A 25,571-nucleotide genomic window follows, 5' to 3' on the forward strand; every position below is an offset into this window, starting at 1 on the left:
CAAGCGAGGCATACATTTTGTATGTCGGGGTTGATTCTGGATAGGTAACAGGTTAGCCTGTTACAGTATCCAGAACGAAGTTAAGCTAGAGTGAATCGCCTTTCCCTGGGGAGTATGCGTTCCTCTTAAGCAAGTTTTGGGTACTGTTCTTTGAGTACTGGATTCACCAGCCAATTCCTGGCATAAAGGTCCGACGCCTGTTTGTGGAGTTCACTGAGGACCTGCTTGTATTTTTTTGCTTCATACGGCTGCGTTTCCAGGTGTCGTATTTCCTCATAATGCTTACAGAGATTACTCCTTAAGCCCTTAGGCGGTGTTGGCTCATCAATCAGATGTCTGTTGGGATGTCCAGGTTTCTGGGTATTCAACAGGAACTGTTTGGTTATCATCTAATTTCTCTCCCTGATAGGCAGTATTCTCGTCTCATTATGTAGATGGTGTTCTGGGGACATAAGAAGATAGCCTGTGGCGGTTCTGAGAGCAGTATTTTGGCAGGCCTGTAGCTTCTTCCAGTGAGTAGTTTTTAGGCTTGGCGACCATATAGGGGACGCGTAGCCTACAATCGGCTGACCAATTGCTTTGTATGTGGATTCGCGAGGCAAAAAAACTGGAGAGATCAGGGAGGTAGCCGTTTATTCTGTTGCAAAGCTCATCGATCTGTGGGCCTGGGCCTGTGGCCATTATTGTGCAGTCATCGGCGTAGGAAACGAAATTAACTCCTTCTGGTGGCGAAGGTAGCTTAGATACGTAGAAATTAAACAAAAGTGTGGATAGGACACTACCCTGTGACACCCCTTGTTTAATTCTCCTTGGTTTTGGTGTTTCGTTTCTAAATTCCACCGACCACCCAGATAATTTGCGGTCCACCTTTTAAGACAGGGGGAAAGGTAGACCCTCCCAGGTCTTGCAGTAACGTGCCATGGTTGACCGTATCAAAAGCTTCTGATAGGTCTAGCGCAACGAGAACTGGTCTATGGTGGGGGTGCAACTTAAGCCGCAATTTATCTCGGTGCTAATGGCATTGGTGGTGGTGCTATGGAGTTTTCTGAAGCCATGCTGATGACAGGCTAGCTGTAGTAGGAGAGCAAAATGGCTTCAAGCGTCTTGGCTACTGGCGATAGGAGAGATATCGGGCGATATGACTCTCCTATGTTAGCTGGTTTCCCAGGCTTTAGTAGCGGGACCACCTTGGCCATTTTCCATTTTTCGGGAATGACAAAGGTGGAAAGAGACAGGTTGAAGACATATGCTAAATATTTGAAACCCTCTTTCCCTAGGTTTTTAAGCATCGACATGGCTATGCCGTCTGGGCCCACTGCTTTGGATGGTTTAGCATGACCGATGGCATCTTCAACCTCTTTGGCGGTGATGGTAATTGGTGACGCGCTGAATTTATGTGTATGTGCGTGTCTGTTGGTCCTCCGTCTATCTTCGTCGACCGTACATTTTCGCATCCGACAGCACTTTATCGCCAAAGGCGATGGAAACTTTGTCACTGTTCCTAGACGGATTCGATAGGGACATTAGGGTGGACCAAAGTTTACCTACTCCGGCAGAAAGGTTACAACTACTTAGATGCTCCTCCCATTTCGCCCGCTTGTGTTCATCCACAAGCAATCTGATGCGTTGGTTTATATCCCTTATTTGGGGGTGGCCAGGATCGAGCTGTCTTATAAGGTCACGTTCTCTCGCTAAATTTGCGGCCTCCGCCGGAAAGTGGGGCTGAATTTCGGGAATTCTACCGGCAGGAATGAAGCGAGCCGAGGCGGATCCAATGACCTTGCGGAAAGCATGCTCCGCTTGGCGGGCATCAGTCGGGATACGGAGGGCAGCAAAGCGGTTGTCTGTAAAGGATTTGTATTCTTCCCGCTCTCCTTTTTTAAAGTTTATGAAAGTGCGTTTTTTTGTGACGATGAAGTCGACGGTACGCTCGACCGAAATAAGTATTGGCAGGTGGTCGGATGCCAATGCTACCATCGGCTGCCAGTTGACGCAGTTTACGAGTTCTGCGCTCACGATTGATATATCCGGCGAACCGTGCCAGCTTCCTACCATACGTGTGAGGGCATCTCCGTTTATTGTTCAGAACGTCGTTTCTTCTATTTGATCTGCCAACATCTCACCTCTACTGTCCGCCCGAAAGTTGGGCATGTAAATCGCCTAAGATAATGCGATTGTTGCCAGTGAGTAAGGCGCTGATATTAGGGCGGTATCCACTGGGGCAACAGGTGGCAGGAGGGATGTAGATATTGATAAGCCTTGACGTTCAAAGCACTGTCCCTGCAGAGCAGATCTTGCTGTGAGTTTAGTCTCTTGAATCGCGGCAATGCGGATGTTGTGCCGCTTCATGAAATCGTCTATCTCCGTGATCTTGCCAGTTAATCCATTACAGTTTAACTGCAGAATTCTGAAGTGCTGCGGGGGGACGTCGTCACTCTAGGAGTAAGTGACGGGTTACTACGCCTGGGTTGTGAAAGGCTAGGACGCACTTGCTGTTGTGGCCCTGGGACTCGGCGTCCCTGGGTAAGCATTGGGTTACCCGGTGTACTTGGGTTTGCGCCCTGGCAAATGTCGCAATGAAGCCCGTCGGGGGGTTTCCGTCGCGGATACCAGAACATCTAGGAAAGTGGCACCGTCCAAGGCAGGAGCTGCATTAAGCGGATGTCGCAAACATATATATTCTGTGATGGCAAACGGTGCAAAAGGTGGTAGGGACTAAGAGGTTGTTTCCCTGACCTAAAGAATTGCTGCCGGAAAAGAGGGTGCAGAAGACGGGGGCAGGGGCTGAAGCTCGGCATTGCTACCGAATCTACTACTGAGATTGTAGGTATGAGTGGGAGCAGCCGTATGAGTTGGTGGCGCCGTGGGGCGTGAGTAGCAGCGGGTACTTATTGTGGCTTGCTGAGCAGCGGGGCTGCTAGAAGGTAGTGGAGAGGCGCTAAGGCGTAGACCACGGGACAGCAAGGAGCCACAAAAGATTTATAGAAGTTACGTGGACGTCTGTCCGATGCAACCATCCTTTACACGAGACACACTGGCAAGAGTATGACCGTCCTAAAGATATTCTTTTCCGGCAGATGCAGCAAAACCATTTCTCAGGACCGGGGTCAGGAGACGGACCCGGATTGGATTCGACACCTTCCCGGAGCAAGAGAATATGGAGCAGTACTGCTGCAAGGAGCTGCTGGGAGGATGACAATTTGTGGGAGGGACGCAACAAATTAAATGGTGTTACACTGTAATAACAGTCCTTGGTAGGGAAAAATCCCGAATCGCTCCGGTACATAGAACCGACTGCCTTATACATATCAAACCTCTCTTCCCCACCAGAAGGATAATGGCAACGGGGCCTGGGCCTCCAATAGATGAACTAGGTTCTAAAATAAACAGCTACCTCCCCGACCTTTCTCCTTTTTTCACCTAGCGCAACCTGGTATTATCACCGACAATACCGATGGTATTACTCTACCGACGGTCAGCTACATAGCGAAATTGTATTAAAGTCTATCAAAGGCGCAGAAAAACCTTCAAATCGCTTGCCGGCAGCCAAAGAACTCAATATTAATAAGCATAACGAAATGCTGAACAGGCAGCTTTTGCTAAATTTGTACAAACCGGGGCACCCCAGCAAACAACTGCTTGATCTGCCCCGCCTCGAGGAGGTTTAAGGCAACATCTCCATATGCACTATGTTTAGACACGGCACCTGCCAACACAGCCGTTTGATTAAGACGAGCATAAGGAGGCCCTAAGAAAAATCCAGAATAGGTAAACGCCTTTACCGGGACGCGCCGGGACGACCGGTGAACGCTGTTATCAATATACAATATCCTACTCTTGCAGAAGAAGAAAGCACACTACCAAGTGAAACACGATTCACGCTGGCTCATCTTAGTTCTGGATACTGTAACAAGTTAAACTTTTACTTGTCCAGAATCAGCCCCGACATACGTAATGTCTGGCCTACATGCGATGTGCCCCACATGACACCAGCCATCTCTTCAATTGCAATGTGGAACCAACGCCTCTAACGCCCGTCTCACTATGGTCCACTCCTGTTGAAACTGCCAGTTTCCTTGGACTTTGATGACAATTTGCGAGGGGTCGCATCTATTGAATGGGGCGAAGCACTGTTTATACAACAACCACAATACCCAACCAAGTGCACTAAATTCATCCAGTGCCGTGCTATTATTGTAAGATTTAAATGGAAGGCATTCAAATTCCTTAAACTTTTCCGCAATTATTCCAAAGTTAAGTGACTGTTGTGTTTTTCATAAAGAGATTTTCGGCACCGTCCAATGCTCCAAAGCTCACGGCCCGTGATAGCTCCCTTGCGGTTTTATCGCCAAGAGACTTGAGAAACTTGAGAGCAGCTAGATAAAGACGTGATTTCGCCACCCAACTACGAATCAGAAGCTCTGGATGCCCCTGGAAAAATTCGAGAGTTTAAGATAGGCCTCACGCTCGGTGGATTGGTAACGATTGCACGCACTTACGAACTCTCCCTTTGGGTGCCTCTTGAGACCATAACAATATTTTCGAGCTCTCGCTTTAAATGCCTTTTTTGAGGTTTTTATATCCATACATGTTTATTGTTTCGAAGTACAACACAGAACATGGGAAACTCTTCAGGCGAGCCGTAACATTCTCGAAAATTAACCAGCTTTCGACTATTCACGTTGGCATGTTGCGTGGAGTTTGGCATCGAATTATTTAAACACAGCAGCGCATTTGTGCCCATGAACTTAGTTCCATATGTGCGAGATTGTTTAAGTTCGTGCACATCATTTGAGGTTAGAATCGAACCACAGTTCGGCGTGCAACGATTATGGCGTTTTTGCAATTTCGATATGCGATGAAGTTTGTGAATACTTCGGCTGAAGTGGCATGGCAATATGTTGCGCCAAAGGCGCTTATAGTGCAGATGTATTATTAAAAGACGAAATTACCATTGAGATATTATAGTTTCTTGAAGTACTGGCAATAGTTTTAAGTGTGGAAACTTGTTACGATGCAATGCGCAAGTCCACGCCAGCAGAAGTACTAGTAGTTTTAATGTCCTCACGTTTTAATGACGCTGGCTTCATATGCGCCGACAGTTCTCTCTCGGCAAATTATTCTTTTCGTAGGATGCATTCAAGGCTGCTTGTAGATTTTCTAACTTTTTACAAAGCTCATCTAATTCGGTGTCTTCCAGTACAGCTGGTCTACTCAACTCATCCTCATTGTCCGTGCCACCATGTTCGGACATCTTGTTCTTCTTAGATTGCATGGATGCCTTTTCATGTTTTCACCAGTAAAACATAAAATGGAAAAACATAAAGATTTTTCACGACATTAACATAATGTTTTTTACACACATATATCAAGAACCCAAATATCTATGATGTACTGAAAATCGTTTGTATGGTATTTTAATTGTATTTTGAGGAGGGTTTTGAATTTAATTCTTACCTTAGTCGTGTCTTCCCTGAACTCAAAATAACCACTTGTATATTAAGCGGGAAAGGGCCTTTCAGAAAACGTATTGACAGATAGCTAAACCGCGACTAGTTTAGTTCCAGGTTTGCGCAAAGGGGAACAAAAATTTGTATTTCATTGTTATTGAAGTATATAATCTTACTGAACCGCAACCTTCGCTTCGATTCCTGAAAAACTTTGGCTCAATTATTGAGCATATTTTTACGAAAGCTGCCTCCAGATTCAGCTAAGCACAAGGAAAATCGCATAGTGATTACTATATTTTTTTAGCAAGCCGTAGATTCATAATTGACCACACGTGTATTAATGAATTTGAGATGGTCAATCAGCTGATTTTACTTTTCCAGTTTTCAGACCGCATAGAGGTGACTTCGGTATTTTGGGTAGTCATCCTATTGTAACATAGTAGTGCTGAAAAAAAAAACAACACTAAAAAGTTTAATTTAAATAATAACGGGCGTCTTTTTTCTAAAGCTTCAAAATTTTTCTGCTTTTTCTGTCAATGGGAAAACAAAAACAAATTAAGCGAGATGTAAATTTTTTTTGGCTTTGCAATTGAAATTTTTTTCCAATCGATGAGCAAAATGCTGAAGATTTAGAAAAAAAAAAACAAAAACTTTTTGTATGTTGCTTCAGCCAGGACCTGGACCCAGGACCTGCGGTGAGAAAGGCGGATAACACTACCACCACATCACGGCGCCTTGGTGTTCACATCGGGCATTACTCAATACAACGAGTAACACCGTTTACGGCAAGACAGTTATAAAGTTTCTATTTTGGTGTTAAATTTAAAAGTTATACCATAAATTAGTTGTCTAGTCACTCCGAAAAAAGTTTTCTTTTTTGTATGTACAATTACACTACATTTTTTTACATAGCTCTATTTGGTTCTAAATTTGGAAGTAACACCAGAATAGTTTTGATATTACTCCGAAAAGTGTTAATACCGCACTTTAATTTTTTGTGTATGGTTTGACCATTCTTATACCATTAAATTATGTGTAAATTAATTAGTGCATCTTCATGAATGAGGTAATCCGTATACATAAACCTTTTCCAGATATTTTCTTACTTTGTATTATCTTTTTAGTTTACTTTAACGAGCTACCATGTAACACTTAATCTGTGATGATGTTATTGCCAAAAACTCGCTCCGAGTTCTCTTCAGGCAGACGCATTTCCATAGGTCTACGTCGGTTAATAGCTCTTTATAGTTCAATTGTCCTATTCAATCATTTTTAGTTCGCTCTTATCAGAGAAACGCTATCGCTTTGTATGCGCTCTTAGTATTCAAAATTGGTCAACGCACTTCTTCGTAAATGAAGATTCTGCATTGGAATATATTTTATGTACATCGATAATGCTTCACTAAAAACACTACTTTGAAACGTTTTTCAAACCGGACTATTTTAGTTCCTTTTTGCTTAACTACAAAAAATTATAATAAGCAAACGGCATTTGTATGCAAACAACTACGACCAACGCTTAGTTTTGAAAGGCTCTGTATGTGGGTATGCTAAAAGTTGACATACAATCAGTAATATTTTCGGCTCTATTGTTCGTGAGTAGCTCCACCTTGATCCCATCGTATCTACCAATTTCTCTTTTTAAAATATTGACAATTTCCGAATTAGCACCACTAATCAGTATAGTTCCTCTCTGAATATGTTCCAAGTTCAAAGCCAGCTTGTCTTCCCTTGTAACTAGGGACATTGAATGCATCAGGGTTAAGGCAACCACAAGACATATAATCGGAATGATCACCTAAGAAAAAAAAAAACATATATTTAATGCAACGTTTTCGTTATTTTTTCAGAAAATCTTTTCAAGCGATGGTTGCAACGACATATTCCAAAATGATATCTTCTTTTCAGAGTCTCATTAGCATAAAAGCAATACCTTCTACACTGCAATTAAGGCATCTAGTGCCGGCGATCCCGATCCCGAATCATTCCCTAGCCATTTCACCATACCGGAATATGGGATTATATTTATTAAAATCCCGGGACTCGGAATTTTCTCGAGATCTCATATTGTAAATTTAAAAACTTTTAATTGATCAATGATGGCCCTGTTTTAAATTTTCCAAATTTCCAATTTTAAATTACAGAAAATCCCTTTTAGATGATCCGAAAGTCACTATTTAGAAAGTAAAATTGCCTAGTCCTATTCCCTTGGTAAAGTACAGTTTTCTTTAGACGTTACAAATCTCAATAATTAGGGACAGATCATAACATCCGTGATAGTATGACTCGTCACGTAAAAACATAGGCCCGTTTTACGTTTTACAATCGTTGATCGAAACTTATAAATTACAATGTCTCTGAAATCGAGTATCGGTTCAGTGGCGTGGTGAAGTTTTCTTGCGCCCGGAGAAAATATTATTTAAAAGTCTCATATTAAATATCAACAGAAGTGAGCTGTTCTATAAATCAAACATCTATAAACTTACATGCAAACATCTATTAATTTCGCTGCCATCTGGCGAATGTTAGCAACTGCCGGCAATGCAGTGATAGTTCTAATCAAATATTCACAATAGTGCCATACTACAAATATATTTCTTTGTGTGCCCACAATCGTTTATTTTTAAGAAGTTATTTTAATAAAATATAGCTAAACAAAATCACTACGATTAATAATGCCCAAAGCTCGCTAATAGCACGAATCCCATGGGAAAGCCATCATAACGGTGGGAAATTCATCATAACTCTGGCACCCTCATTTTGAAATATAGGAAACATTGCCTTCGTTGCTGAAGGACAAAAATGGAGGGAGCCTCATTCCCCGGCGGGTTGAAAGGCTTATAGGAGGAACTTAGTTTTGTAAGGCAGCTTCGTGGCTCTGCGAATGCAGACTGGAATCAACAAAAGAAAACTATGCTGCAAAATAAACATTTATATCTCTTGTCTCTTCAAATTTTTCACATCACTAGACTTGGCACTGATTCAATGTACATATGATCATATTGTTTGCGACGTGGACCTTGCACATAACACAACAAGTGGACAGCCACTTCGATGGCATAACGTTACTACTGTGGAACCCCAACAACTTTAGGTTGTGACATTCGAACACAGTCTCTGCTTCAATACAAATGCATCCGAAATTGCCTACAATGCACAAAGATGCATCAAAATCTTCAAACCGCTGCAACGGAGAAAGTTGCAGGGCTGCCAAATTTCCCACTTAGAACTGCCACGGAATATCTTCTTAAGACGTCTGAGCACTGAGGCATCCCAAAAGACAATTGATTGATGTAGTTGCGCCTCCAAGGTAGATAAGAAGATCTCTGTATAAGCCCTATGACGAGATCTGGTGTAGTATGATCCAGAGCAACACGAACGCAGATTCTGTGATTTCCTTCAAAGTCAGGCTCCCGTCTTTACAGTCATCGCCAAAGAAGAATGCATACTTCCGAAGGATATGCGCGTTACTCTACCCCACTTCGATTTTTATGATAAAAAGGAAAATGTATATGTGCCCTGCTCTCTGCATGTCATCAAAACAAAACCGGGATGTCCCACTTAACGCCAAAGTGGGGGAAAAGGTGTCACCATATTAGTATCCCCCAGCTTGACTAGGTGAATCGTCCAGCTGCGAAGACTTGCAACATCTCTAATGATGGAAGTAAGCTGGATACTGGTATGAGCAAATGACTATGCATGGTAAATCGTACAAATTAAACAAAAAAATGAAGCAAGCTGTAAAACCGAACTAAAAAAATTCATACCAAATTTGCGATCTATTTTATTTTTATTTTTTATCGGGTATTTGAAGTCAAATATGCTAAAAGTTTTGTTTGTATAATTTGGTTTGGCATTTCCACAAAGTTTTTAGAGAAATTTTTATTTTTATTTTTTTTTTTTTTAAATCAAAAGGGAATGGTTTTACCTTTCTATATTTTTATCATGGGCTGCAGATATCATCTCTAAGTAGACTCCAATACATATTTATTAATAATATGATTATAATACATTAGTAAAGCTAATATCTAGGTGCAAATTTTGCTTGACTTTGAGGAAGCAAATATATCAATGATATCATCAAAATTTAACATTTAAAATGTTTCTTTTTCCACGCTTAATAATGTTAGGTCACTTAGGCGACCTTGCCCCATCGTTCACCGTAAATATGTCAAAACCAGTTTTAATTTGCTGTATGAACGTTCGCAGCTAGCAAATGCTCAGAGGTATTTGAACCGCCACTCGCAAGTTTGGAAAAACATCTCCATAAAATAAAAATTTTTTCTACTGTGAAATACCTAATACTTTGCAGTCACATATTTCTATAAATAGTTCTATTCCATCGAAATCTGTATTATAAAATACACCCAAGTTCTTAAAATTTCTTTCTAAGTTATTATCATCATTGTTTAACAAATTTCCAAGGTCTAAGAGAAATCCAAATCTAAAATTAAGGTCATTTAGTCGTGTAAATCTTGTTGGAGATGATCGAAAACACTTTTCATAACGCGAGAAATTTCACATTCTGCGGAAAGACAACATCTCCAGCCGATTCTCCGGGCATTGTGCGGCGTCTTCTTACACGTTTTATTATATCAATATCCCATTTTTTCATAAAGAGACTTCGCTTTTTCTATTGCTTCTTCACAGAGAGTGTCTCGAATATCACATAGTTCAGTAGCTAAGATTTAAGATCATGATACGCTTCTCTAAAATTCATCCTCGAATCTTGTAATCTGAGCTGCACACATACCAGAAATGAAGTAATGTTATGAAACTAAAATTTAGTATATTTTGCAACAGAACTGTAGCTTCGCTTCTGGTGTCACTTGTGGTGTTAGTGTCCTCTGCTAATTGTTCTAAGTGTTACCTAAGTATTATCTAGCCTATCGACGAAAACGCTAATCGCTTGTATTCTGACGCCCCATCGTTTTTCAGATTCACGTTTGACAGTTTTTGTTAAAGCATTTTTTAATAATTCTCATCGTAACGTTGAACGTGAGAAAAAAAATATATTTGCTTTCAATTAATACACAACCTGTCGCAAGTGTTCCGAATATATGCATGCATTTTTTAGTATAGAAAATTTTTTCCAGAAATCAGTTATAATAAAAATACAAATTATCAAAGAAGTTCCTCTTTGCGGACCATTTGGCGCCCCCTGTGCGCCCGGGGCAAGTTGCCCCCCTTTCCCCCCTCACTACGCCACGGTATCGGATTAACAACATATGTGAACGAGCGGCGAATAGTATTCGTTAGATGCATAGTTATCGTTTGAGTGAAAATGGTTTTCAGGCACTGATAGTAAAACGCCATGGTTTTCGGATCATAACATACGTGATTGCACTACTTGATTCGTATTCGGCATGATGATACACGTGAACGACTAATTGAATATTATCGCTGAATTGGTATTTCGATAATCAATTCGACCTTTTTATATCTAAGTAGGACTTTAAAATATGTTTCAACGTACTTTTGGTCCTAAAAGAGTAATTTATTAAAAATTTATCTAGATTTGGTTACTATCGTATGTTATAATCCCCAAAATTACAGGCTTTCGGGGCCACCACAAATTTTGATTTTTCATTGTAGATAATACAATTTCATACTAAAATTATAAACTGAATTATAATAATTTATATATATATGGCATGAAATGAGTTTACTTATACATATATGTACATACATTTTGAATTAAATATACCTTATACAATCATACATACATTTTAAAACATATGTAATGATAATACATATTAAATTATATATAGGAGATGAAAACTTTTATAGCAGAGTGTAAGAACTCACATAATTATGCACAAACATACATACTTACGTATAAGCGAACAAGGAGAAATGGAATTGTCAAACGATAGCGATCACACATGCATATATTTAGCTTAGTTATAAGAACTTTTATTGTAAAGCAACGGAAGCCGACTCAAAAATCATATAATAGGAGAGGCAAATCCAAGAACAAGGGACTCTTGGCTTAGAAGTCGTAGAGTGAGTTATATGGTGGGTTGCGTTGAACATCCACTACGGAGCAGCTGGTGGTGTCGAATTTCAGCTGTTTATGATAGGTATACCGCCGAGTAGTGTAAAACGTTCGACGACTACGTATTTTACTAGGGATCCGGTGAGTTGTGTAAAACGCTCACCGATTACGTTTATTCACCAGGCATACCACCGAGGCGCGTAAAACACTCGGCGATTAAACATATTATAATCACATACGTATTTTCCGAAGGATTAGAAATAAATAATCATTTTTTTATAACGTTTAACTAACATCTTTTATTGTATAGGCGAACCCATTCGCTGAGTTATACCTCAGCTATAAACCCGACATTCAGGGTTCGTTACAGTTGGCGCCCGAGTAGGGACCCTTATACATATAAGGGGACATATATTTTATTTCACCGGAACATATAACAAAACAACATGGTCAAGGTAAATTGGATTTATTAGCTAAAGAAGGAAGATCTTTTGACATACGCGGCCGAGTTTGGATTCAACAACAGCGAAACCATCGACGAGTTGAGGAAGGAGTTCGCCCAATTTGTTAACCAAAATACGAGCTACAATACACGTTTCGCAGAGCTGGAAACAAAGCATTCGAAAACAACATTAAGCACTAATCAACAAGGTCAAGAACAACAGTGGTACTGCTTCCGGAAGTCGACCAGCGACCCGGTCAACAACATTGAATGCGTAAGCATACCTGCGATACCTAATATGTCATATCAATTTGCAGGACAACTTACCCAACCTCCGCCTATCGTCTGCGTATTGGACCGAGTACGATGGCAAAGGTGACCCACTGAGTTTCGCCGAGAGAGTAGAAGAGCTGGCGGAGGGATATGAAATGGAACTTAACTCACTCCCTCGATCGCTACAAGAATTATTCGAGGGCCGAGCCCTGGTATGGCTGCGGAACAATAATCGTCACTGGAGCGAATGGAACAGTTTTAAACACGACTTTTTACGCTTCTTCTTGAGCGCATCATACTTCGAAAGGCTGGAAGACGAGATACGTCAGCGAACACAACGACCACGGGAGTCGTTCAAGGATTACGTTTTGGAACTACAGAACATCGTGAGACACGTGAACCTCACCGAGGAACAAAGACTGCAAAGAACATACCGAAAATGCCACAGTGAGTATCAATTATATATAAAGCGAACTGAATTTCAGACGCTCGAAGGCTTGGTGAGTCTGGCAGAGGACTTCGAAAATATCACGAATGGCAGAGATGCGCAGAGAGTAGTGGCAAAAGCACTTCCAGCAAGGCGTCCAGATGACCGGCATTTTTCCATACAAAAATTACCAGATGTAGAGCCAAGAGGCAGGATTGGCAATGACAATACACAGCGAAGTAACCCACCAACAATACAACCGTATACGAACCCCAGGACCGCCTGAAGGCGATGTGGTGAAAACGGACATCGTGCCTATGCGTGCCGCAATGAACGTCGAGACTTTTGTTGGGAATGCGGTCGGCACAATATTCTCACAAAAAAATTGTTGCCGCGCATCGTCGGGAAACGACCGGAGACTCGATCAGACCCGAGGGGTGGGGTCTCCAGCAATACAAATTCGGGAGGTCTAACTATTTTGAAGCAAACGGAAGGGCGTATTTTGGCCGACGTAGAGATAAATGGCTGAAAAGTAACAGCAACAGTAGATACAGGAGCGACAAGGAGTTTTATGAGTGAGACATGTTCGAGGAGATTAGGTAAGGCGATTTTGAGACAGGTACGAAGCCGAGTGGTATTGGGCGACGGTAGAGCCAGCACGATAAAGGAAGCAATAGTGGCAGATGTAGAGGTTGAGAAAGAGAAGTACGACAGCGAAATACTCGTTCTCCCAGGGCTAATAGAAGAAGTTGTCATCGGCATGGACATATTCACCAGGGCAAACACATCATTAAGTTTCGGCGGTCACACGGTAACGCTACAAGCAGAAGATGCAATCAAAGACAAGGTTATGTGCAGGACAATAACTGAGGCAGGCGAGCCCGATGTAAATGCTACGGACCAACAAAGCCCGTGTGAAAACACTACAAGAGTTAAAGATTTCCTAGACGAACAGATTCTTAGCTTCGAAAATATGACTGGTACCTCAAATATCGCGGCGCATAAAATAATCATGCGTGATGATCGGCCAATAAAACAAAGATACTTTCCACGGAATCCGAAGATGCAGGAAACGTTTAATATGGAGATAAACGAGCTATTGGAGAAAAGGAGCATATTAAACATCTAACGGAAGTGCTTAAACGTCTACGAAAAGCAAATTTAAGAATCAACGCCGAAAAGTGCGAGTTTTTCAAAAAGCAACTGAAGTATCTGGGACATGTCGTAACCGAAAAGGGCATACACACGGACCCAGATAAAGTAGCAGCGATTAAGGAATTGCAAGCACCAACAAACGTAAGAGAATTAATAAGATTTTTAGGTATAGCATCTTGGTACCGCCGATTCGTACCAGAGTTTTCAAAAATAGTGCATCCGCTGACAACTATGTGAAAGAAGGGTAAGAGATGGAAATGGACCGAAACACAAGAAACAGCACTTCAGACACTGAATTATTCACTCACCGAAGCACCAGTACTGTCGTGCCCAGATTTTACACGAAGATTCACATTACAAACAGACGCGAGCGATGTGGATTCAAGGGGTTGTGTAGCGCAATATATAGCTTCTCCAACCCAATTGTCAACCTCACCTTCGAGCGGCGAATCCCGTTTCACTAACAGACGAGGCTCTGGCGACCCCAAGCTCCTCATGGAACTTGGGGGTGGGGAGGGAGGGATGGCCTGAAGGTTTAATGTGGCCATATAAATCGTTCCCGAGATGGTCGGGCCAGCATCTTAATGGTGCTGTGTTACCGGAGCGTATCGGATCTGTATCCGACAAAGGACCATCACATCGATAACACTCCCCAAAGCCTTCGGGGAGTAACTAATCGCTACAACAACAACAACAACAACGCGAGCGATTTTGGACTAGGAGCAGTCCTCGCACAGAGCGGGTAATCGCGTACGCCAGCCGCCGCCTCAACAAAGAAGAAATTAATTATTCACCCACGGAGAAATGGTGTTTAGCCATTGTATGGGCTATACGCAAAATGCAACCATATCTGGAGGGCTACGAATTCACGGTAATCACGGACCACTTATTGAAATGGTTGAACGCCATCGAAAGTTCTTCGGGACGTATTGCGAGATGGGCATTGGAGTTGCAACAATACTCGTTGGATGTACAGTACAGGAAAGGTAAGCTTAACGTAGTAGCGGATGCACTGTCACGACAGCCGCAAGACGCACAACTCAACAGACTGGAACACGAAAACGAAACATCGTGTAAATGGCTTGGAAAAAGGAAGGAGGAAATTAAACGAAACCCGGAAAAGTTTCCAGACTACATAATTGAAAACGGTGAGTTATATCGGCACATAGCAGTTCAGATCGACGATCAAGACGCGATCAACGCGGTAAAGTATTACAGGAAGTGCACGACAGTCCAAGTGCCGGACACATTGGTATCCGGAAGACAATAGCTCGAGCAGCCACAAGGTACTACTGGCCAGGAATGTTTCGCGATATAAAACGGTATGTACAACAATGTCCAACCTGTCAAATATACACGCCTAATCAACAGAAAGCAGCAGGGAAAATGTTAACCCAAATTCCAGAAGAACCGTGGGCAACGGTGTGCGCAGACTTCGTTGGACCATTACTACGTTCAAACACGGCAATACCGTGGTTCTAGTATTTTTAGATCGTTTCACCAAGTGGGTAGAGATCGTATCATTACGTAAGGCAACAGCGGATAGCCTCATCAAAGCATTTAGAGACCGTATATTATCACGATTTGGAGTTCCGAAGGTCATTATTACAGACAACGGTGCCCAGTTCACGAGCAGAGACTCATTCAGGACTATGGAGTAAAGCACCAATTGACAGCACCCTATATACCACAAGAGAACCAAACGGAGAGGGCAAACCGAAACATCAAACGGATGTTAGCACAATTCACAGGAAAAGAACAACGCAACTGGGACGAGTTATTACCAGAGATAATGTTAGCACTAAATTCGAGTGTGCGCGAGGCAACAGAGTACAGCCCGGCATTCTTGGTACAAGGACGAGAGCCACTGATCCCAAACGCCCTATACGACGAGCGAACATTTGGCTCAGGCGAGGCCACAACAACGGCAAATGAAAAAGTAGCGAAAATGAAGGAAATATTTCAAATGGTACGAAGAAACCAGCAACGTGCGTCGACATTATAATTTGCGGAGAAGGAAGTGGAATCAGGCGATAGGAGACAGAGATTTGGTAAAGAAACACCATCTGTCTAAGGCAACCGACAACTTTGCGGCCAAACTAGCACCAACATTCAGCGGGCCCCATAGAATCACGAGTTTTATTTCACCAGTCATCGTCGAACTGGACAAAACGTTTCAAGGCAAGAAGAGAACAGCGCATCTAAGCGAGCTTAAACAAGTTAATCAACGGGGGAAGCGAAAGCGCAACAAATCCCTCCACAGATGCCCATCTACATCTTTTCAAACACAACCGAAGAGTAAAATCACCGAAAACTATAAAGGAAGGCGTAGCACGAAGAAATCTGATGGTAAATCACAATATGAACACGATACATAAATTTCAATCATTGCCCTAATAATTATTACAATTATATTAATTTTATTTTCTATAATATTATTATTAGTTTTAATAATAATGCTCTAATAATCATAATAGCACTGTTCACTATATCATAGTAATAATCATAATAATAGTAACCATCACATTTATATTATATTACTGGTAACCAAATGTTTTCGCAACGGAAACCCCAATCTGGTACACGCCAAACAACGCTTATCTACTCCGTCTACCATAAACAGCATCCCCAAACAAATCACCGCTGACTCACAATATCAAGGAATAAAGAAATGCAATGGTACAACAACAAACATCACATGCAAACACGAAATATAAATGCAGTGGTACAACAACAACAAACAAAAACAATACAATAAAGGGCAAATGCACGCGCATACCATCTGTAGCTAACATAAGTAATAGGAAATATCACAGCTACATGGTACAACAACAAACAACGCAAGAAAGCACGAATAATAATATAAATATTTAATACCAAAATATCTCGGGGATGAGAGCTAAAGTTAAGGATATTTTCTTAGTCACTTCACGATGTGAATACGTTGTGTATGTCATAGTTGAGACCTGGCTCAACAATGGTTTTTTTGACGCAGAATTTTTTTTATACTGCTTTGTTTCATACTTATCGTAGGAATAGAGATCCAATCAAAAGGGGATGTCAAAGAGGTGGCGGGGTACTAATTGCCGATAGACGTTCCCTCCTTTCATCTTACGTTCAGCTCCACAATACTGACTCGCTACTGGACCAAATGTGTGTCTCTATTTGTGGGCTGTTTGGAAAGCTGTTTATTTGTGTTTCGTATATTCCGCCTTGTAGCAATGAGTCTTTGTACTGCGCGCATGTGAATAATATTTTTGAAGTTTACGAAAAAAACGTAAATAGTAATTTTTGCGTTTTGGGTGATTTTAATCTGAACAGGGTTGTTTAGTCAAAATTGCTAAATGACAATCTATTAACACCTATGAATGTCAATCATCAACATGAAATATATTTTTTAGATACTCTTTTTAGTGCCAACTTTGTTCAGATTAATTCATTTGTGAACCAGCTAAATAACATACTGGACTTATTTTTGTCGATGAAAATTTAAGTTCTTACTTATCTGAGTGTCAATTTCCTATCTGCAAATCGGACATGCATCACGTACCCTTATCTTTATTATTAGAATTCATTGAACTTGTACCTAACAACAATACCACTCAAAATACTCCCTCCTACAATTTCAAAGATGCAAATTTTGATGCACTCAATTCGAGTATTGCTGAAATTCACTGGAAGTCTGTTTTCTGTGCTAAAAATGCCTCTGAATGCTTTGAAATTTTTCTGCTGCAGTTATCTGATATATTTAGTAGAAATCTCTCCCTTCTTCGAAGTAAAATACATAAATTACCCTGGTACAATACCAGGTTAAAAAAGCTTAAAAATCTTAGAAATAAGTATTTTAAGTTGTACAAAGTAACCAATGACTTTTCTTTTAAAGATCGATACTTATTATACATGAAACAGTTCAAATCTAATTTTGTTGTTTACTCTAATATTTCTGATGTTAGGGTTGGTTCTTATACAGCTTATTCCTTGGACTTTGGTTCATTATTGGTATCGGAATCAGATATTATTATTGGCATCTCGTCCCTACAATCTTCTTTAAAAAAAGATATTGATGGACTGTCTACTTTTTTGGTTAAAAAATGTAGTAGTTCGCTATGCATGCCGTTGTGCCATATCTTTAATGTGCCATTGTCTACTGGCGTTTTCATTGATCAATGGAAATTGGTTTCTATTACTCCAATCTTCAAGTCTGGAAACAAGAGCGAGGTAGCAAACTACAGGTCAATCTCTAAACTATCACCCTGTGCAAAACTGTTTGAGAAAGTAGTAAAGGAGAAGTTGGCTTTTGCTATTAAAGGAATAATCGACCCATGTCAGCATGGGTTTTTTGCGTGTCGTTCAACAGTGACAAACCTAGCAATTTTTTCTCAATACTGTGTTTCTGCTTTTAAGGATGGGTATCAAGTTGATACTATATATACAGATTTCTCTAAGGCGTTTGATACAGTGTCCCACAAAATACTTCTTCGGAAACTTGAATACATTGGTTTCCATTCAACCTTTCTGTCATGGTTAAAGTCATACCTGACAAACTGAATTTTATTTGGTGAAATCGAGAATATGAGGTCCTATGAGTTCTTGGCAACCTCTGGGTTGCCACAAGGTAGTATTCTCGCTCCAATCTTATTTATTATTTTCATTAATGACGTCGGCTCATATTTAAAGCATTCAAATTATTTGCTGTATGCTGATGATTTAAGACTGTTTAGGCGTATCACCTCTGTATCTGATGCATTGCTCCTACAGGGAGATTTGGATGCTCTTTATAATCATCTGAGACTTAACAGTAGTAAATATTGGCATATCACGTTTTCTAGATCTACAAGTGCGCTTACGTCAACATACTATATCGCTAATATATATCTTGCTTCGGTCAAAGAATTTCGTGATCTTGGTGTCATTTTCGACTCTTCGTTCACTTTCCTTAACCATGTTAACTATCTTATACCAAAAGCGTATGCTAATTTAGCTTTTTTACGGCGTTATGCGAAGGATTTTAAGGACCCATACACTAGGAGTATATTGTATAATTCATTAGTGCGATCTAAATTAGAGTACACCTCTATCATATGGAATCCCATTTACAGCACATATTCTGCTAGAATTGAAAGGGTTCAACGTAAATTCATTCGATTTGCCCTCCTACCCCTTCATTTTGATAATCCCTACCACCTTATACAAACAGGTGCATGCTTATAAATGTTATGACACTGCATGTCAGACGTTCAATACAACATTTAATGTTTATTTACGATATTATCTCAGGTACTATTGATTGCTCAGCTCTGTTGAGGCAGTTAAATTTTCTTGTTCCTAGTAGATCTCTACGCTCTCATAATATATTCTACGGTGAAGTTCTGAGAACCAATTACCTTAGCTTTGCCCCTCTCATAAGAGGCCTCGAAGAGCTTAATAAAATTCCTAGAAGGCTAAATCTTGACTTTACAATGCCCAGGCCTTTGCTTAAGTTACGAATTGAGTCTTACTATAGAGAAAATTTATCTCATCCTTGAATTAATTTTAGTTATTCAGTTTTAAGTTAATTTGCAAACTTGTAAATCTAGTCAGAAAAGGTTTCTGCCATTGACTCAATAAATATGAATATGAATATGAAATGAAAAGATACAGTGGTACAACAACAACAAACACAAGCAATACAAGAAAGGGCAAAGACACGAGGATACCGACAGCAACTAACATAAGAATTGCAAGGTATTAAAGCTACAGTAATACAACAATAAAGGTCAACGTAACTTAAGAAGGAATAATTATTTGGTAACAACAACAACAAGTTATAAACTAGCAAAGTCACACGTACATTTATACACATAAACATACGAAATTTTGCGAAATGGAAATTTAAAGAAGGAAATACCAAAACGGTTCGGGTTATGATTATATGGTTTTGGACAAAATTTACAGCTTTCACGCGATGAAAACGGATCAGCAGAGGCGGCTAGGTAACAATCACGAGCCGGAAGTGAGGGAGGATGTGAAGACCCCAAAATTACAGGCTTTCGGGGCCTCCACAAATTTTGATTTTTCATTGTAGATAATACAATTTCATATTAAAATTATAAACTGAATTATAATAATTTATATATATGACATAAAATGAATTTACTTATACATATATGTACATACATTTTGAATTAAATATACTTTGTACAATCATACATATATTTTAAAACATATATAATGATAATACATATTAAATTATATATAGGAGATGAAAACTTTTATCTCAGAGTGTAAGAACTCACATAATTATGCACAAACATATGTACTTACGTATAAGCGAACAAGGAGAAATGGAATTGTCAAACGATAGCGAACACTCATGCATATATTTAGCTTAGTTATAAGAACTTTTATTGTAAAGCAACGGAAGCCGACTCAAAAATCGTATAAAAGGAGCGGCAAATTCAAGAACAAGGGAATCTGGGCTTAGAAGTCGTAGAGTGAGGTATATGGTGGACTGTGTTGAACATCCACTACGGAGCAGCTGGTGGTGTCGAAATTCAGCTGTTTATGATAGGTATACCGCCGAGTCGTGTACAACGTTCGACGATTACGGATTTTACTAGGGATCCGGTGAGTTGTGTAAAACGCTCACCGATTACGTATATTCACCAGGCATACCACCGAGGCGTGTAAAACACTCGGTGATTAAACATATTATAATCACATACGTATTTTTCGAAGGATTAGAAATAAATCATCACTTTTTTATAACGTTTAACTAACATCTTTTATTGTATAGGCGAACCCATTCGCTGAGTTATACCCCAGCTATAAACCCGACATTCGGGGTTCGTTACAATGTAATACGATACAATAAAGTTTTATCACTCCTCATATATTTCAATTTCCAAAGTCTTATCATTAAAATATATAGTGATAACTTAAATTATACTAAAATAAAGAAGCTTTTAATTAGTTATACCCAGGGTTACACACTGGAAGAAATTACAGAACACGATCTACACAGTTAGGGTTGGAAACGAAACGCTCAACAAACAGTTTTGTTGAATACCCATAAACCTGGGCATGGCAGAAGACTTCTGATTGAAAAGGACCCGCCTCCCGCTTGAACTTAAGAGGTCATTTCTGCAAGCATTATGAGGAAATAAGGCACCTGAGAACTTAGCGATATGTAGAAGAAAAACACAAAAAGGTCCTCAGTGATATCCACATAAAGTCAAATACCCTGAACTAGCAGAAGAGAAAAGCAACATTCCCAGGAAGACGCGTGTCACTCTAGCTCAACTTCGATCTAGATACCGCTACAGGTTAAACTCTTACCTATCCAAAATCAATCCAGACATACATAATATATATACATACATAATAATATATATGTATGTATATATATGTATATATATATATTTACTTTAATAACGTCATAACTCAAGAAACAGAATTTTTCAAGAGAGCCATTCAAAGATTTTAACTGTCATATGTTGCACATATGAAGGCATGGCACAACATAGCTCACATTGTTGAGTGCGTTTATACGTTATTAATTAAAAATTTATGTATTTTGAGTTATGACACTATTGAAGTAAATAAGACATCTCCACATAACACCAACCATATTTTCAATTACAATGTGGAACCAACGCCTCTAACGCACTTATCGCTCTGGTCCAACCCAAACTACAAGTTTCCATGGACTCCCTTTAGAGGACATTGATGACAATAAGCAAGTGGTTAGACCTATTCGATGGGGCGAAGCACAGCTACAAAAATAAATAAACAACAGAAACAAGTCTATGCGGTACGTTTCAACATATAGGAAAACACCTCTTGCTGCAGCTGCCTACTGCACGATGAGATGGAATCATCGAGACACTTCATGCTTCACTGTCCAGTTTTTGCCAGAGCTAGGCGAAAATGGCTACAACTCAACCTAGCCTAACCCCGCTGATCAATCAATATCAAAAGGTACCCTTTATGTCACACGAAAGCCAAATTATTTATTTATTTATTAAAAAGTAGCCTACGGCTAATTCAATTAATTTCTATAGAATTATTATTTCTTATTAGGTTTAACAGCCAGCTGTATACAAAATTTAAAGTTAATTATAATTAAAAACTAGAATAAATATATTTATTACATATTATTTTATATCACAGCAATTGCATTAGCATCTAACTAGAGACCTATCTTTTCCCTAAACAATCCAACGGTTCTTACATTTTTTATTTCATCTGGGACGGCATTATACATTGCTATTCCATTATTAAATACTCATTTTTAGTCCTTAGTTGTATGTACAGGCTCCAAGTGAAACTCATTTGCCTGTCTAGTTAGGTACTGATGTACATCAGAGTTTCTTCTAATTAAAGATTCTAAATATTCGGGTAATAGGCCATTTTCAACTCTATAGATCAAAGTTAGTACATCTTTTTTCACTTCATTTTCTATCGATAAATATCCTAAATCTCTTAACATATTTTGAACACGTTCAGTATCACGTTTGTTCAATACTGCCCTCATACCTTTATTGAAATTTTTTTGCAACTTGCATATTGCTTGTTTACTTGCCATCAATAGTATTGTAGAACAATACTTTATATGAGGCACCAAAATCATTTTAAATAATGTAGTTTTTCCTGCTTTCGAAATAGTTTTTCTCAATCTACGCAGCAAGTTGACTTTCTTTGCTATTTTGCCATTTATATATTCAATGGGATTATAACTTTGAAACTCAAACTATTATCTGTAATTACCCCTAGATACTTATAACTTTGGACCCATTCCAGCTGTGACCCTGAAAGTAAAACTGATCTCATTTCAGCTTCCTCCCTATATCCAAGCATTCCTAATACCATACATTCTGTTTTCTGCACATTAACACACAATTGGTTCATACACAACCATTCGTATACAATAAGTAAATCTTCATTCATCTCTCCAAGCACAACTTGCACATCCTTTTCCCTTAAATAAATCAGTGTATCATCCGCAAACATATGTATTTTGCAATGATGGAATACTCCTGGCAAATCATTGATATACATTATGAACAACAACGGACCTAATATACTTCCTTGTGGAACACCATGTCTTACTTCTATCTCCTGTTGAACTTTATTATTGAATCTTACAGTTTGATATCTGTTACTTAGATAATCTTCTATCCATTCATAAACTCTTCCAGTGATATTATATAATTTGCTTAACTTTTTCAACAAAAGATCCCTACTAATAGTTTCAAATGCTCTTTTGCAGTCTAGAAAAACTGCTAGTACACCTTCACCTCCATCAATGGCTCTTAACCAGTCCTCTTATAACTAGTTGCAAAGCCGATTCTGTGCCGTGTTTCTCTCTAAAGCCTGACTGGTGCCTTGTAAGTAATCTATTTTCAGATATATGCTTAAGCAATGTTTCTTGTACAATATTTTCAATGACTTTTTCTATCACTGGAAGGGTATTAATTGGCCTAAGGTCATTGCAATGCACACTTCCCTTGATTTTGGCGATGGGCGCAATCACTGACGTTTTTAGTTCATGCGGCATACTTCTCTGTGTAAGTGACTGATGTACAATACTAGTTACTTCATCACCCACCACTTCCCATAGTTTTTTAATTGTATCACAACTTATTTCATCAGGGTCAATCGTATTTTTTAAGTTTTTTACTATTTTTGAAATAGATTCCTTATCTACTTCTGGGAATTCACATAATGCAGCATATCCAGCTCTCTCTTCCATTTTATAGCTAGTTACATTGTGTATATTTTGAACTATCCCCTCCACACTACCGACAAAAAACTGATTTAATCTATTAGCTATTTCAGAAGCATCAAATACCTGTTCTTTTCAATTATCAAGCTATTCATTGGCTTAGACTCAACTTTATATAACGTTTTAAGATATTTCCAAAGTTTCTTCGGATCTTTCTTCAGTTTTTCAAAACTATCTTCATGATACTTCACTTTCGCATTTCTCCAGACGCTAATAAATTTATTTCTTTTTTGCTTATATTGCTCCCACGCTTCAATTTGCCCATATCCCGCTTCTTTCAACAGAAGAAACCTGTTATAAGCAATATCCCTTTCCACCATATGTTTTTTTTATGTCTGGACCAGGTTTACTTTTAACTTTCTGCCCTACTGTATACCCTCAGCTTTGTTTTAACACCTGATACCTACACCCACAATCAGTAATCAACCTTTCTTCATTTGTTAGCTTACCCTGTACTACTCTGGACACAACCTGGTAATCAATCCTTCCCTTCATAAGAAACTTTGTTTGGTTATCTTTATAATAGTTAAATAACCCTCCAATATCAAAATCAAGTATATTATAATCTGTATGGAATTCAAAGCCGATATTAATTGTAAATCAAAATCGAAATTCAATACAGATTTAAAACCCTAAATATATGACATCGAACCTAGAATTGAACCTTGAAGTTTAAATGATGTAACATGATGTAACATCAAGGCATCATAATCCTACATAATAGCCCCACTGCAATGAAAATCAACAGTTGGGCGAAATCTAGTTATGTTAAATGTGCGTATTCTTGTGTGCTTCAAAAAACTTACCATTAAAATAGAATATGTCCATTTGTTTTTAATAAATATATATTTTTTATAGAAAATCGCTTTTAAATGTTGAGTCCAATACACACGAGTTTCAGCTTTTTGGAATTGTACATACACCGGTGTCTGCTTATCTAGTGATATACCATCCACAACATCGACATCTGACAAACAACTGTAAAAATATAAAATATTGCTAATGTAGTACATGTAGCTCGGTATACGTAACGAAAACAGATAGACACTTTCTGGGAAGCTTATATAAGTTTGAAAGAAGGAGAATCTATACCAGGTGATGGCAAAGCGAATTCCGTGCGGAAGAATTTTAAGTCAAAAGAAAATTTTCACTGATTTCGAGTAACTGACATATGCACAAGAAGAAGCGATCAGCTGTTAAGAAAACAACACCTGGTAAATAAATTAAAGCATTGTATAAGAATATTAAGGTAAACTCAATTGGAAACTTTTGAATGAAAAGTAAGACAGAGTTTTATTTCTTTACAACAACAAACATTTGGTGAATACTGCAGCAGAAGCGAAGTGGTTTTGCTGCGTTTCTGGGAAATAATGTATTAAGGACGGTCACCCTCAGTGTGCCAAGTTCAAAGGATGATTGCATCTAACGGGTCTTCAGAGCAATATTATAGTATCTCTCGATGCCGCTTCCAGCTCATAAGGCCGCCCGATCACTACTACCTACGAAACTTATGCCAAGCACCAACCGCTGTCCCTGTGTTTCCAACATCTTTCCGGCACCAGTACATGGTAAGGATATGTAAATAGACTCCTAGTCCCTATCACCATGTGCATCCTTTGCCTATCCAGCTCCTATCGCGGACGATGCCACTTCCCTAAATGTTCTGCACTCACCAATGGTGCTGCTCCGACGGGTGCTTTTGTTGCAAGCGGACGTCCGTTCAAGCGATGCAAATATAGATATCATAAGCATCTACATGCCCTGTGTTACCTGCTGATCCAGTGGCTACCGTCCTGACATAAGTGCTCTAATCGATGTAGGAAGTCGCATAACTTAGGCGTTTTAAATTCCTATCACGAGCTGTGGCATTCTAACCTGCAAACAGATATCACTCTCCCTGAAGTGATACACAGATTCATCTGAATTCCACAACCTTGGCAAGAATGCGTGAGCTTGTGACAAAAGATAACCCTGGAAATCCTCAAATCAGGACATAACCTTGCGCACCGGAAAGCTTTTGGATAAATATAAGAAGAGCACCTTCTAAAGAACTTAAACCT

At 39.4% G+C, this 25,571-nt stretch overlaps 1 protein-coding gene across 4 annotated transcripts in view; it reads right to left on the minus strand.

The window, feature by feature from the left end:
* Nucleotides 1-25,571, minus strand: part of Eato (Engulfment ABC Transporter in the ovary) — an 854,933-nt gene that overhangs the window by 288,890 nt on the left and 540,472 nt on the right. For all 4 annotated transcript variants that reach the window (XM_067766015.1, XM_067766013.1, XM_067766012.1 and 1 more), the window contains 2 exons: nt 24,318-24,489; nt 7,017-7,248 (listed from right to left, as the gene is read on the minus strand). In XM_067766015.1, coding sequence (XP_067622116.1) covers nt 7,017-7,248; nt 24,318-24,489 — 404 coding nt within the window. The remainder of the gene's footprint in view (nt 1-7,016; nt 7,249-24,317; nt 24,490-25,571) is intronic.

Source organism: Eurosta solidaginis, chromosome 2 (assembly GCF_040869045.1).
Source record: "Eurosta solidaginis isolate ZX-2024a chromosome 2, ASM4086904v1, whole genome shotgun sequence".
Taxonomy (NCBI): domain Eukaryota; kingdom Metazoa; phylum Arthropoda; class Insecta; order Diptera; family Tephritidae; genus Eurosta; species Eurosta solidaginis.